Source organism: Drosophila busckii, unplaced genomic scaffold, assembly GCF_011750605.1.
Source record: "Drosophila busckii strain San Diego stock center, stock number 13000-0081.31 unplaced genomic scaffold, ASM1175060v1 hic_scaffold_54, whole genome shotgun sequence".
NCBI lineage: Eukaryota > Metazoa > Arthropoda > Insecta > Diptera > Drosophilidae > Drosophila > Drosophila busckii.
The window spans coordinates 1-15,905 of NW_022872764.1; the positions used below are offsets into that span (position 1 = coordinate 1).

The 15,905-nt window shown below is 38.1% G+C and overlaps 2 protein-coding genes across 2 annotated transcripts; both read left to right on the forward strand.

The window, feature by feature from the left end:
* Nucleotides 1–4,069: 4,069 nt before the first annotated feature.
* On the forward strand, nt 4,070–10,698 carry LOC108595570 (adenylate cyclase type 3). Its single transcript, XM_033294858.1, is given in 17 exon segments — nt 4,070–4,382; nt 4,849–5,026; nt 5,083–5,511; nt 5,704–5,815; nt 6,558–6,685; nt 6,939–7,097; nt 7,279–7,417; nt 7,863–8,134; nt 8,196–8,559; nt 8,641–8,902; nt 8,968–9,040; nt 9,103–9,178; nt 9,236–9,461; nt 9,515–9,597; nt 9,652–9,909; nt 9,912–10,109; nt 10,180–10,698. Coding segments are annotated over 17 exon segments (3,489 nt in total). The 3' UTR covers nt 10,399–10,698.
* A 1,287-nt stretch (nt 10,699–11,985) lies between these two features.
* Nucleotides 11,986–15,867, forward strand: LOC108607441 (cullin-2). Its single transcript, XM_017998272.2, has 9 exons — nt 11,986–12,081; nt 12,323–12,517; nt 12,929–13,162; nt 13,222–14,299; nt 14,366–14,483; nt 14,545–14,651; nt 14,707–15,075; nt 15,136–15,249; nt 15,310–15,867. The coding sequence occupies exons 2-9, from the start codon at nt 12,399–12,401 to the stop codon at nt 15,439–15,441; spliced, it is 2,271 nt and encodes a 756-aa protein (XP_017853761.1). The 5' UTR covers nt 11,986–12,081; nt 12,323–12,398; the 3' UTR covers nt 15,442–15,867.
* Nucleotides 15,868–15,905: the final 38 nt, after the last annotated feature.

Here is a 15,905-nt window from a genome sequence, read left to right on the forward strand (position 1 = left end):
TCTACACCACTTGCGAAATTCGCTGTAATTGTTGCTATATATAAGAGTGCACATATATTGTTTAAACAAATTCAGACACACACACACGCATCATGTAATCAAATACAATTACTCACTTCTTGTTGTCAGCCACATCAGCCATTTTACTTTTTAGTTTTATACTTTTTCAAAGAGAAGCGCGAAAAACTTTTAGTATGCGATTTCGCAGTTAATTCGCGAACACGACTTTTCGAAAGTTAAGAACCACACACGTAGTATCAATAGAATTTGCAAATTTTATAAATTTGTGCAAATTGCTCTTGCTTGACAACTTTTTTCAGGTAGCTCTGCTTTAAAAAAGTTGAATGGCTGCTGGATTATTTGGTTTGCCGTTTAGAAGAACGTCCACACACTTTCGCAGAAAAACGCCGAATGAGACAGAGACAGAAGCACCGGTTACTTTATATACGCTAAACAGGGTTGAGCGACGCGCTGTAAGTGAGAGAGCGGCAGCTAAGAGCAGTGACGTCACAAATAGATGCTTGCTCTGTTAACATAGGTGTACTTTAAAATGATAATGAAATGTAACAGTTTGTGGACTTGACTCAGTAATTATAGAATAATTAATATATTTTGTACGTGTTTAGTACAATAAATATGTAATAAATATATATAAAAAAAATATGTGACGTCACTATGCAGCCGAGAGAGCGTGGAATTTTACGCTTGTGCTCTCTCAAAAATATTTCATTTGGCTTCGATAAATTATTTTAAACGCTCTGGTAGACATCGAGGCAAATTCTCTAGGCATTATTATTAAAGTATGTAATTTATTTTGAATATGCGCGAATGTGTCATTATGAATGTTACTTAGATGCATACAAATTATTTATGTTTTATTTCATTTACTTACATATATATTTCAAACAATAATCGATTTTTGTGAAACGCCGGTTTGGCTTATGTTAACTTAACAGAATATGTTAAGCTATCACCAAACATTTGTTGTGTGTATGAAACAGCAATATAGGAAGCCTTAAAGTAAGAGTGAGATAGAAGATTAGTGAATTGCTGCTGTACTTTTTTTTTTTGCGATTATATCGCATTTTATGTTTTGCTAGTTATTTATGCTACTGCTACATCTCACCCAACACTACAATATTTTTGTTTTAGCAGCAATTAGCTAACTTTCCAAGGCTAATCAATCAAACATGCGCTCAAAAGCGGAAATTACAATTTTCCAGTGCACAAAATTTGTCTCGTTCCCTTTAACCAAGCTGCATGTAGTAGGGCAGGTATAAAATGGACCAAAAAAGACACCCTGAGACTGAGATGGATTAAGGCCAGAAGCCTCACGTGCCATTATGCACGTCCCAGATTAATTTTCTTTTCAGAAAGGGCCTGACAGCTGTACGCCAGCCCGGTTTATTACCTGACTGCTAAATTTACGCGCGATCTACAAGGTTTTTCCTTTTGTTAAGGTGTGGGACTACAGCTGCTATGTGGCTTGAGCAAAGAATCCTTAGCATTGATCCTTTTGGTCTTGTGCAAGATTTAAAAGTAAGTATGTATCTATTACTATTACTCCTTGAGTAAAAACGGCCTTGAAATTATTATAAAGAATTTCTTAGTTACATAGGACATTAAAGAATTGAGGCTTAAATAAAATGTAATCAGTGAAAAAATAAAAAATCAATTTTTAAATTTAAAACATGTTTATGCATGCCCCCATATCGAATTGCAGCTTCTTCGTAAACATAATAGAAATTTATAAAACTCATTCAACTTAACATCTTGCGCATTTCCTTTGTGTCCCTCTATAACGTAAAAGATACAGCTGCAGTTCCTTTTTCCTTTGATAACAAGCAGCTGCTGCCTTCCTGCGCACTGCCTCAGTCGCAGTCGCAGTCGACGCTGACGTTAGCATCGACATCGAAGTACATAGTTGTTATTAATAGTTTATCTGTAGTTAGCAGCGTTTCCGTATTATAGTCTGCGTAATTAATTTTATACGCTTGCGGCTATTGCAGTAATTATCCTTAAGTGTGAGGAGGCACTCAAACACACACACACACACACATATATAAATTGCATATGTATTTCATTATCAAGCTGCACAGCTGTACCGTTATCAGCTGCAATTGCCTTACTCAAACAAACATAGTCATGCGCTTTCGCCACCTGGTGCCAAAAGCTCGCTCTTCAAGAGAGAGAATGAGAGAGCAGCGCGCGTGAGAAAAAGCCCAAAGCAAAAGAACGCTTGTGCTACTGAAAAGTCCTTGCTTACTGCTGCTGCTGTTTTGGGCTGTTGACTGTTCAAAATTTTCACTTAACAATCAGTCAAGTTTATCGTGCGTCTTAGTTTAGTTAAAAACATACGCGTGCGGAAAATTTTGCTGCCAGCAGAGAGGCAGCAAAGCAGCAGTCTAAGAAAAAAAAAGTTGCCCACAACGAAGCAACTGAAAAAAAGGTTTATTGGCATAGAAGTCTTTAAATTAATTTTAACCACGTGCACGCGTGTGATTGCCTAATAAAATTGCACGTTATACTATCAAATGGTGTGGCTAAGTGAAAAGTGCAGTGAAAATTGCGAGCACACAGCTGGGCCTGGAGGCTTTTCTGTATATGATAAAAACCGTTAGCGCAGCAGCCCACTGTAGTGAAGGGAATCTGCAAGAGATTAGCACGCAGCTAGAGCATGCTCACCTTAAATATGCTGCCAGGCATTTGTTGATTTAAATTAAAATTAGAAGCGAACGAAGTCTGCATTGTATGAAGTGTGTACACACACACACACACACATACACACATAGAGAATACAAACAAAATCAAAACGCATTAAAACGAACCTTGAGCAAATCAGCCTTAAACACTCATAGTCAACACACTCACTCTCACTCAGACAACTAAGCGCACCTACATAGATGTAAAGGATTTTTTTTTTGTATGCCAAGAAAGCAACGAATTCGGCAATAAGGATACGACAAGCAAGTGAAGAGCAAACAACAACTCAACCCGAAAGTCAGAAAGAGATAGCAGAGCAGTGAGCGCAAGAGACACACACACAGATGAAGAGTGCAGCGCACTGTGCATAGAAATTATTTAACATAAATTAACCCAAATTATTTAAATATAATTTATTATTTAATATTGTTATAGCTTAAAAACTACAAGAGGATAATAGCACTGACTACCAAGGTCTATGGGTATTTTAAATGTGTTGTTTTAAATTATTTAAAAAAAGTATTTGCATTTTTTAGTAGTCTTGATTATTTTTAACTTAATTCAAGCGTCGAGCATAAGATAAGAGCAATCGTTCATCTTCAATATTTTGACAAACACTATTACTATCTATTAATGAGCTTTGATATCATAGCGTTCTATATTTTTACATTTTATAACCATATCTTATCGTTTATACTGACATGGGCAACAAAAAAAATGTTTAAAAGTTACGATTGCTTTTGTTAGCAACTGCAAACATAGTTACAAGTCGAGTTTTCTTTAGCTAAACAAAGGTGTTTATAAAATTCTCTTTTAAGCAAACAATAATTACAAAGGCCAAAGTTTTAGCTAGGCGACTGTCAAATTACTTTCATACCACTGTAGTAGTCAGGAGCTTTTCGCCTTAGGCACACACACACACTTGCATTACACGGCGGCACTCACGCACACAGACACAGGACAGGGCCATGCTCATGGCTCTCGCGCAAGGACGCTTCCGCCTTGGCGCTCACACAGACACAAACACACTCATGGGACGGTAGTTGGGAGGCGCAAGTAAAGCCTCAAATTTACCGTTAACTGTATTGTTGTGTTGAGAACTGTGTGTGTGTGTGTGTGTGTGTGTGTAAGCTTTATATTTGAGTTTGTGCTACATATTATTTTATTTACCAACGGGCTTTCCCAGTTGCAGAGTGTGTTTTCATAAATAAATAAAGAAACAAAGAAAAAAAAACCAAAAAACGGGCGGTAAACGGAAATGACCATGCCTCATTTATAAACCGAAACCGCCGATCAACGAAAATTGTAAACTGAACTGAAAGACAAAACCCGGTGCTCCACCCCACTCCCCACACACAATCACAACATGCCGGAAGAGAAAAGCGCCGCGACAAATCTTGAAAATGGCCAAGCCACGGCATCCTCAACACCCAGCAAAACGAAGCGCCAAAAGACGCCCACTCGCCGACGTCCACAGAACGAAGGTGTTGTCGTTGCCGGCGGAGTGGGCATCACCGGTGGTGGCGTCGTCATATTGCCGCAGCATGTGCTCAACGAACTCTATCACAATTATTCCATTAAGCAAAGGCGTAGCGGCCTCAAGTGGTTTCTATTTGCGGCCGTGCTCTTCAATGTATGGACGATTTGCATTCCCTGGCAGCAAGCGCTACCCACAAGAGGTAAGTGATAACAAATCTAATAAATTTTTAGTATTAAAATCTGTAGCTATTGAGTAGTATACGGGTATTTCCGTTTGCAAGAATAAATAAGTTAAGTAAAGTAATTTCTATGTAGAATCAAAACCATTCTTAAGCATTAAAAATTAGTCGGATGGAAATACATATTACTAATATTTCTTTATTATATCGCACACAATTATATTATTTCATAATAAGTCGTAATAATAATAGTTTAAGTAATAATTAATATGTTCATATATATCGTAATTTCCTAAAACAAACTTAACCTCAAATATAACGCTAAATAAAAAGAGGTAAAACCTTTAAGCATTGTACAAATTTTTTTATGTTATTAAAAATTTAAATCTCTATGTTTCAAGGAAACAAATTGAGGACTATATTAAATACCTTTATTATATATTTATTTTTAATTTTTGTTATCTCTTTTACAGTCGGTCAACTGCAGCATGTTGTTGGCCTTATTTGTTATTAACTGGGCTGCTGCACATTGGACGTCGCTCCGAGCGTCCAGCATTGAGACGCTTCCACCAATCCTTATTAACAGTTATACCACGAGCCTTATGGTTCCTTTCCATGCTACACTTTGCTTCTTATGTTATGCTGCAAAATAGCTTTTCACCACGGTAATAATTCATACTATAATTAATCTTGAACTTATAATTAATATATTTATTTTCAGTGATGTGCTCGGCTGGGCCATATTGCTAAACTTTCTTATCTATGTGACGCTGCCGTTGCCGTTGATATTTCTGGGTCTTGTCATTGGCTTCTGCACCTATTTCAATTGCTTGAGTTTGCCTGTGGGATTTTCACGACCAGATCCACAGCTATCGGAGCAGGCAGCTGCGAATGCAGTTTTAATTGCCACTGCAGCTTTAATTGGCCTGCTCTATTATTTTATGGGCGAGGCTAAGCAGAAGCGCGCATTTCTGGAAGCCAAAAAGAGTCTAGAAGTGAAGATGGTTATTGAGGAGCAGTCGGCGGAACAGGAACGTTTGTTGCTATCTGTGCTGCCCAAGCATGTGGCTATCAAAATGCGTGAGGACTTGGGCTCATCCAGTTCGGAGGCCTTTAAGAAGATCTACATGAGTCGGCATGAGAATGTGAGGTGAGTAGTAAGCGTATGGAAAATCTCTTCTTACTCTTAAACTTGCCAGCAAACAACTTCTTACTGCATAAATTGTTAGTCTCGTTACTTGGCTGCCAACCCCGGCTCGTTAATACTATTTATTAAACTAGTACCCTGGCCTGGTCGTAGCATAAATTTTAATCGTTATGTTCTTTTTCGCACCCACCAAAGCATACTGTATGCGGATATTGTTGGCTTCACCGCCATCTCCTCAACATATAGCGCCCAAGATCTGGTGAAAATGCTAAACGAGCTCTTTGCACGCTTCGATAGGCTCGCCGAGGTAAATGTGAAATGAGTGAAATGTGAAAAGAAAAACTTTTACCGCTATGCTTTCGTTTTGTTCTGTTCTTGTTTTCTGTTCTGTTGTTGCTATTTTTGTGTGTGCCCAGCTGTTCGTTCACCTGCTCTCTTTGCTCATAATATTCAACACTAATAATGATGATTATGACGTTTAAGATAAGCATCAGAGAATTTTTCTTTCATTTCCTACTATTGCACAATTTTCACACTTTAATTTGAAATTCCACTTGCGTTGCTGCCATTACCCATTTCTCTTTTCTGTTCCTTTGCTGCATAATTTTTCTATTTTTGTTTTTTTTTGAGAGTTTGTTTTTTTTTTTTTTTAAGAGGGGGGGGGAGGTTGGAGCACAAAAGTTACGTCCAGTCAGCCGTATGAAATGCGCTGAGTTGATTTTTTCTCTCGTTTGGGTTCGTGTGGAGTATTTTTAAAGGTGTGGGGAGTGAGGAGCTTCAGTTAATTTGATGCATTTTGCTGGTTTGGTATCTTTTATATGTTTCCTTTTCACTGATTTAAGGGTGTGGGGGTGGTTTCGTGGAATTTTTTTTCGTTTTTATTGGTTTACTAAGTTTGCAAATATTTGATTCACTTTTGCTTTGGGCCTTAAACTTTTAATATGTTTGTGTACAGCATGTTAAATTTTTATTATTTTACTTACTGTTCGATAAGCTTTGACTAACTATAACTATTGTCTATTGTCTACACGCCCAATCCCGCCCCACAGAAGTATCAACAATTGCGCATTAAAATTCTTGGTGATTGCTATTATTGCATTAGTGGAGCACCTGACGAACGACCAGACCATGCCGTGCTCTGTGTGCACATGGGACTTTCAATGGTGAAGGCTATAAAGTAAGTACTCGGGGGGCGTATACATTATGACAGCCAACAGGACACACAGGCAAGCAGCCAGGACAGGCAGCCTGTGTGGGTTGACGACAGGCGATGTCAAATCAACGTTTGTTCAATTAATTGTAATTGCACTTAACCACGCGTCGCTTTTATCCACCGAGCTTTCAGGCGTGTCCCCCATGGGGAATAGTGTATGCCAGCTTAAGCATAACTAACCCTATCTATCTATTTTGCCCACCCCTCCCTTTTGCAGATATGTTCAACAGAAGGCAAACTCACCTGTTGATATGCGTGTGGGCATACACACTGGCGCTGTTCTGGCTGGCATTCTCGGCCAGCGTCAGTGGCAGTTTGACGTTTATTCCAAGGACGTTGAGCTCGCTAATAAAATGGAATCGAGCGGCAAGGCCGGGTATGTGCCATAGCCATAGTCCCAACTTTTGCATAATTGATAAAATGGTCAATGTCACTCACTAACGGGTTGGCCACCAGTTATGATGTTTTGATTTGTCACTGTCACTTTGCGTTGCAAATTTATGGACGTGTTCGTTTAATTTGTATGCAAATTAATCAATCCTTTTTCCCCCGACTAGGCGTGTGCACATTTCAGACAAGACACTGGCCTTTCTCAGTGGCGAATTCGAGGTGGAGCCAGCCTTTGGTGAAAAGCGTGAGGAACTTTTGCGTATAGCGGGTCTAAAGACTTATTTCATTACCAAAGTGGTGAAGCCGGTAAGCAAAAAGAAAAAATACAGCAATGACATTTGATTGAGGATGTATGACAGTTTTTATTATTATCGCATAAAAGTTCAATATAAACTTATTTAAAATGTAAAGTCTATTATAGTTTTTCTGTATAACAGTGAATAATTCACTGACATACCTATAACAGTTTTATTTAATTAATTTGGTTAATATGACAGTTTTTACTACGTGTAGGACAGATTTAGATCGAATAAACAATTTAATTTAAACATATTTAATACACTTTGTGTTATAGTTTTGAAGTGTATAACAGTCTTTAATCTAAAAATATTTGTCTAGGCTAATTATTATTAGCAACTTTTAATAGATATAAACATATTTAAAACTTAATGTGTATAACAGTTCATAATCTTCTAAATCTCTCACAATACATATAAAAGTTTTATTTGAATTAACTTTTAAATATTTGTAGTTTGCTTCACCATGCGCTAAGAAAATCAACGAATCCAAATCCGAAAATGCCAACCACAGTCCGGACTCCACTTCCAGTAATGAGAATAACGAGAGCAACGATAACGGTGATGACAACGATGCCACCTTAGATGATGAGGAGCTGCTGGCACAAAGCGCCACAACAAATGGACTGGCCACAGCTGCAGCCGTTGAGGATGAAGAGGAGCAAATTAAGCTGGAGAACTTTAAGCAGCGCTTGAAGGACGAGCTAGTAACGCGTGATGGCCACGAGTAAGTGCAACTGGCTTAACATTTGTATAACAGCAATGTCTTAAATCCTAATGCATTGCAGAAACCTTACCAAGGACACGAACATCTTCTTGCGCTTCAAGAATCCACAGCTGGAGCAATCCTATGCAGTCTATAGGGAGCCATATAGTTCGCTGCCGCTGCTGGCCGCGCTGCTGGTGCAGTGCATCGATGTGTTATACTCCTACTTGGTGTTGCCACGTTCAACGTTGCATTTCATTAACATAGCAGCGCCGCTGGTGCCCATTGCTATGCTGGTGGCAATTAGCATTGCGGAAAGCTTTAGCGGCATGTTGCCCAAGTTCTTTGTGGATGTGAGCAAGCGCTTCAATGACATTACCTTCGTGCGCGAACTGGCAGCCATAATTATAGCACTTACCATTGGCCTCAGCAATGTCATCGACATGGTTAGTAGTAGGCTGGCTAGCTGGCCAGCTGGCCTGCAAGTCCTTCGTCCTTATTGATTTTACGTTTGCGACAATTTGCAGTTCTTTTTCGTTACCTTCGTGCGCACCGAGCACATTGTGAGTGAAAGTGAATTCAATGCCACGGCCGGACTAGAGGAGGTGCCCAACGCCGAGCACCTGCTGCCAGCATCGTTTGTGCAGCAAATGCGGGATGCGGTGCCCACCGAGCGTGTACTATATCCGTCCTATTTGAGTAACTTTGGTGTCCTGATACTCATCGCAATTGCCGTAATTGCGCAGCTCACGCACTTGACCAAGATTCTGCTGTTACTATCCATAGCAGGTGCGTGCTAACGATTGCCTGTCACTTAACTTGAACTTCAAATTTAATTAATTTCGTATTTTCAGCTTTACATTGCTACTTTAATGTGTTTCTAATGCAAGATTTATATGCATTGGAAGATGATTTGGCACATCAGCCGTATGTATAAGAAGAGTTTTAATATAATATGCATTCAATCTAATCAACTTTTTAATTTTTAGCATTATATCAACACGTTATTGTGCCTCTGGTTTACTACTCGTAGCTGCTTTGGCTCTCAGTTTCCTAGCCAGACATGTAAGCTCATTTATTTTATCTCAAACCAAGGCCCAATGCATTTCTATTCCATGCCAGATGGATCACGAGGATCGCGTTATTTTCAAATGGAAAACCGAGGTGGCCGAACAAAAGGAAACTGCGAATGATATGCGTCAACGTAATGAAGCTTTGGTCTATAATGTCTTACCAGTTCATGTGGCTGAGCATTTTATGAAGAATACAAAACGCTCTCATGATGATCTCTATTCACAGAGTTATGCCGAGGTGGGCGTACTATTTGCTAGTATGCCAAATTTTTCAGGTGAGCGCATAAATCAAATTATTGTAGTCAAAGTTTTGAAAGTTTGCTTGCAGATTTTTATTCGGAGGAAACAGTTAACAATCAGGGCTTGGAATGCTTGCGTTTTCTCAATGAAGTTATATCTGATTTCGATGCCGTAAGTTTTGCTATACAACAACTCAAATTCAAACTTAACTCAATTTTTTATTAGCTGCTGGAGCTGCCACAATTTCAGGACATCATCAAAATCAAGACCATCGGATCTACCTATATGGGCGCCAGTGGCATTAATCTGCAGCGTAATCTACGCAATGATGCGGCCATAACAGAGCGCTGGTCCCATTTGGCCGTGTTGGTTGATTTTGCCTTGGAGCTGAAGCATGCGCTGCAGGGCATTAATGAACAGTCCTTTAATCATTTCGTGCTCAAAATGGGCATCAATCATGGACCTATTACGGCGGGGGTCATTGGGGCGCACGCAAGCCACACTATGACATCTGGGGGAATACAGTGAACGTGGCCTCGCGCATGGAGAGCACTGGCAAAGCGGGGGCCATACAGGTCACCGAGGAGACTTGCAACATTCTGCAGCAATTTGGTTACACGTTCCAGCAGCGTGGCCTGGTAGCGGTTAAAGGCAAAGGACAGCTCATGACCTATTACTTACAGGTGAGTACTTTCTATACATACATATATGTGATTAAAAACAAAATTAATTGATCAATGTTTATTTTCCTAGGGCAAGTCCGAAAGCAACAGCGAACCCAAGCCGGCTATTGAGTTGCATGAGTCAAAGCCAGAGGCAACGCCAGTTAGCCTGGATGTAACACAAGAGCTTGAAGTAGATATTAAGACGCCGCTATTGAAGCTAAAGGCACAGGATACAGCTGCACAGGATGCGCCAGTAGCTCATCTGACCAATGGCACTGTAGCCGAATCTCAATCCTTGTTGGAGTAATTTTTATTTGCTTTAAATTTAGTCTGTTTACATGTGTATGAATAATTGTGAGTCTGATTGATTGTCTGTATGTGTGCGTGCTTGTGCGCTTAAAGTTAAACTGTTATACAACTGTTATACATATAGTATTTATATATGCTACCATTTGATTTGCCTATATATTCGTGTGATATTCTCTTCTATGTAAACAAAAAATGAGATGAATCTTTTGGTTGATTTGTTAACTCAATGTTGCTTTCGAAAAACTGTGTACCTTAAAAACAATTACAACTATTAACTAAGTATTCCAATTATTGTGAATTTTTGTTTTAAACAAATTGTTGTTAAATTTGCTTTAACTTAATCGTATAAGATACAATTTCTTTAGTCAATATCGATGTGTACTAGTAGAAATTAGAACTTGCATTAATTACGCAAAGCCAATACATAAATCTCAATGTGTAAAAATAATTATGGCGCTTACAAAGAATGCTACACATATATGTAACTAAATTAATGAAAACATGTATACTTAAATATTTAAATTTATAAACAGTATTGTTCTCAAATTCAATTCAAAGAGGAATCTCATTGAATATGATTTTGAGATCTCGACTGTTTATTAAAACAAAAAAGAAAATTGAGAATCCGTATCCCACCACACAAAAATGCAACCCACAAGCAAGTCCAAAAGCAGCAAAGAACAAAACTAAAAATTTATAAGTATAGTATAAAATTAAAAATCTATAGATGTGTATGCTAATTATATATACAATATATTAGTCTACAGCCCTTCAGCGTATCCCATTTAGTCAAAGTGCGCATTCGTAGATAAACAATTAATTTGTAATTGTTTAAACTGTATTTAAAAGAATCCCTCAAATAGCAAATACATAGTTATAGATACATACATTGTATACATACATATATATAGAGCGCCGCATGTTTAATAGAAAACTCAACGAATTAGCAAAGAACAAACTATAAAACGAAGTTAAGCAAACACAATATAGTAAATACAACAATTAAAACATATAACAATTGCAATTTTGTAAGAAATTTTTTACTCCATACTTAATTTTATGTTAAACTCTCCGTTTATTAATGGCTTAAAGCATGACAATCAACGAAAAACAAGTCAAAATATTAAAAACCGATGATTGGCTAACTCTGTAAACATCTGTCCTCAAATTATTATGTATGTATGTATTTTGGTTAAAAAAAAACTAATAACAAAAACAATTGAAACTTTAGTCATTACCATTTAAGTGTTGTGTTTTAAGCTATTATCTGTAAATCTGATTGATATTTTATATAATTTTAATAACAATGAAAAAACAAAGAAACTATTAGCGAATTATAGTAAACAAATTAAAAACGTAATAAATCAATAAACATATACGATATTATTTAAATTGGTTTAATTCAATGTGGATAAGTGTTTTTGAATAAAGCGCCGAACTTAAGAATCGAACAACTATTGTAAATCGCTTTTTACCAGGGCTGACATGCACAAAGACACAAATGTCCATTGCATCGGTCTCTTATCGAGTTCAAGTCCTTATATCGATATTAACTTCGCGATATTTTTACCATCTCTAACAAATATTAAATAAGAATTGTAAATCCGAAGTAAATTTAAACCAAAAATATTAAAACAAATAAATAATATATTTGTTTGCAGTTGTAAACCAGTGGCGTAAAGTTAGTGCTCATTGTTATATACTAACATTATATATAATTGATCAAAGTATAACAAAGGCTACGCAATTCGACTATATTTATAACAAAATGCGCGTTGTGTTCACTTTTGGTGCTTTTTGTTGTTGCTTGTTTGACATTGTTTTTGCATTGCAAGGCAAAAAAAGAAAAAGAGAAAAAACAAGTTGAATGTTGTTGCAGCGTATATTAAATTCAGTTATTGTTCTACCTTATTAATTTGCAGCTAAAGCAAACAAAACCACAATCCACGTTCTTCGCCCCACACCCACTTCAAAAACAAAAACACACGCCAGCTGAAAATGTCGCTCAAGCCCAAAATAGTAGAGTTTGTTGAAGTCTGGCCAAGATTGCGCTGCATTGCCGAATCGGTGATAACATTGAGCAAAGTTGAACGCGCTGTTTGGAATACGAGCTTTAGGTGAGTGTACCCCCAGTGTCTAGTTAAAGATATTGCTGCGTTGCCACGCACAGTGTCATTAAACAGGTACGGCACGTGCTGAAAAATGAAAGTTGAATAATGTATAATTAATATACATATGTACTTATATTTAATACTTTAAATAAGTCCATTAGGCAAGCAAGTTTCGTTAGTAAATTTAGGCTTTTGCGCTGTTTTAACTGCTATACAAGCTTTAACCATGACACAATTAGTTAAATAACCTGTTCTAGGCATACATTAATGTATTTTACATTTTTGTATTATAAACAATGTTCGTGCCACTGTGCCGCCCAGCATGATTTGCCAAAAATCTAATTTTTCTTGCTTGCACAAATACATATGTTTGTCAATATAAAATTCTCACCTATACATCTATGTATATCTTTGTAGCGATGTTTATACGCTGTGCGTGGCGCAGCCAGAGCCGATGGCAGATCGTCTATATAGCGAAACAAAGCACTTCCTCGAATCGCATGTGCAGGAAATGTTAACCAAGAAAGTGCTGGCCGAGCACGATGCGGCCAATGCAAACAATATTAGCAGCAAACCGGATTTGCTGCAACGTTACTATACAACATGGATGGAGTACAGTCAGGGCATCAAATATCTGCATCAGTTGTACATGTGAGTGGCATAGCACTTGTAGTCAAGTTTCAGTTAAATAATAAATATGCATATTGCAGTTATCTGAACCAGCAGCACATAAAGAAGCAAAAGATTACGGATACGGAGTCGTTCTATGGCAACTTGTCCAGCGATGCTGCAGAACAAATGGAAATTGGTGAGCTAGGCTTGGATATTTGGCGCTTATATATGGTGGAGTATTTGGCACAAGAGCTAGTGCGCCATATACTGGAGGGCATTGCTGCAGACCGTTCCAGCAGCGGTACACTGGACTCGCATCGCGTGCAGGTCATTAATGGCGTCATACACAGTTTTGTTGAGGTGCAAGAGTACAAGAAGACGGGTTCACTTAAGCTGTACCAGGAGCTGTTTGAGACGCCCATGCTGGAGGCTAGCGGCACCTACTATACAAACGAAGCCAACAAGCTGCTGCAGCGCTGCAATGTGTCTCAGTATATGCAGGAAGTAATCAAAATATTGGAGTACGAGAGCAAACGTGCGCAAAAGTTTTTGCATGTCAGTTCGCTGCCCAAGCTGCGTAAACAATGCGAGGAGAAGTTCATTAACGATCGCCTGGGCTTCATCTACTCGGAGTGCCGTGATATGGTGTCCGATGAGCGTCGCCAGGATCTGCGTAATATGTATATTGTGCTCAAGCCCATACCGGATAACCTCAAGTGCGAGCTTATACAAACATTTCTGGAGCACATTAAAAATGAGGGACTGGAAACGGTGTACGCACTCAAGGGCGAGAATATACACATTGCTTTTGTGGAGAATATGCTAAAAGTGCATCATAAATATCAGGAACTCATTGCTGATGTATTTGAGAATGATTCACTGTTCCTGAGCGCGCTGGACAAGGCCTGCGCCAGCGTCATCAATCGACGCCCCAGCGAGCGACAGCCATGTCGCAGTGCTGAGTACGTTGCCAAATACTGTGATACACTTTTGAAAAAATCGAAAACCTGCGAAGCGGAAATCGATCAGAAACTCACCAACAACATAACCATATTCAAGTACATCGAGGACAAGGATGTCTATCAAAAGTTCTATAGCAGATTGCTAGCCAAGCGATTAATTCATGAGCAGAGTCAAAGCATGGATGCCGAAGAGGGCATGATTAATCGCCTAAAGGTGACGCACCACAATTCGCTTAAATTGTATATTTACTTACTTTTTTGTTGTTTATATAAATTTTAGCAAGCCTGCGGCTATGAGTTCACCAACAAGTTACATCGAATGTTTACAGACATTTCGGTCTCCACAGATCTAAACAATAAGTTCAATAATCATTTGAAGGACAACGATATTGATCTCGGTAAATAAATAAATATGCTTATATTTTGTTGTAATATTATAAAACTAATTTTATATTTTAGGCATCAACCTGTCGATCAAAGTGCTGCAGGCAGGCGCTTGGCCCTTGGGCTCCACACAGGTTATACCCTTCGCTGTGCCTCAAGAGTTTGAGAAATCAATTAAAATGGTTTGTGTTCAAATATAGCCGGCTTGATTTTTAAACTAGTCTGTCAATTTTTCAGTTTGAAGACTATTACCACAATTTGTTCAGCGGTCGCAAGTTAACCTGGCTGCATCATATGTGTCATGGTGAACTGAAGCTAAGTCATTTAAAGAAATCGTACATTGTGACCATGCAAACGTACCAAATGGCCATAATACTGCTGTTCGAGACCTGCGATAGTCTTAGCTGTCGGGAGATACAGAATACATTGCAATTGAACGACGAAACGTTTCAAAAGCATATGCAGCCGATGATTGAATCCAAATTGCTGAATGCCAGCTCAGAGAATCTCTCGGGTGAAACGAGAATCGAACTGAATTTTGATTACACAAATAAGCGCACGAAATTTAAGATTAGTTCAGCCTTACAAAAGGAAACGCCACAAGAGGTGAATATTTAATTTAGTATAGTAAACTAAATCAGCTAAATAAATTAATTTTGCTTACAGGTGGAGCACACGATTAACTCAGTGGATGAGGATCGTAAACTATTTTTGCAAGCTGCCATTGTGCGCATAATGAAAGCGCGCAAAGTTTTAAAGCACAATGCACTGATACAAGAGGTATATATATATTTAAATACTAAAGTGTTCCTAACTAAATACGTATTCCATTCTTTATAGGTGCTGTCATTATCGAAGGTAAGCTTTACGCCCAATATCGCCATGATTAAGAAATGCGTCGAATCATTAATTGACAAACAATATATCGAGCGTACGGCCAACTCGGGTGATGAGTATAGCTATATGGCTTAGACTGTGGCAACAAACGGACAGCAGAATCTAGAGATTATTTAAACCCTTCACTTATTGAATTCACAATGCAAACCGCATGATTAAAATACCTTGTACTATATTGTATTGATGGCAAGGCATATTTTTGTTAAACGTTTTGAATTTCATGACATAGCAACAACAATAGTCTAACTAGCTTCAACTTCAGTATATACACATACAGTCAATTCTATTAAGAAATGTCCTTAAGCTAATGCAATTTCATATTGTTTTGTTTATCTTTCCTCCTATCTCTTTCTCTCAACTTAATGAACCATAAAGCAAGGGGCGTATTCACTGTGCGCATTACTGATACTTTTAATTAGTTTATTTAGTTTTATAAACGTTTTTCTTTTTAATAACTTCATTTGGCGTGTGGATTTTACATATTGTATATTTATCTGGCTCACATACACACGCAATACAACTAAATTAAAAAAAAAGTG

What these genes read in the sequence shown, in the direction of transcription:
- LOC108607441 (XM_017998272.2), top strand. Translation starts at nt 12,399, where the DNA reads ATGTCGCTCAAGCCCAAAATAGTAGAGTTTGTTGAAGTCTGGCCAAGA. An exon ending in GTTTGGAATACGAGCTTTAG is followed by an intron (nt 12,518 to 12,928) that starts GTGAGTGTACCC and finishes ATATCTTTGTAG; the next exon opens with CGATGTTTATACGCTGTGCG. An exon ending in TTGAGAAATCAATTAAAATG is followed by an intron (nt 14,652 to 14,706) that starts GTTTGTGTTCAA and finishes TCAATTTTTCAG; the next exon opens with TTTGAAGACTATTACCACAA.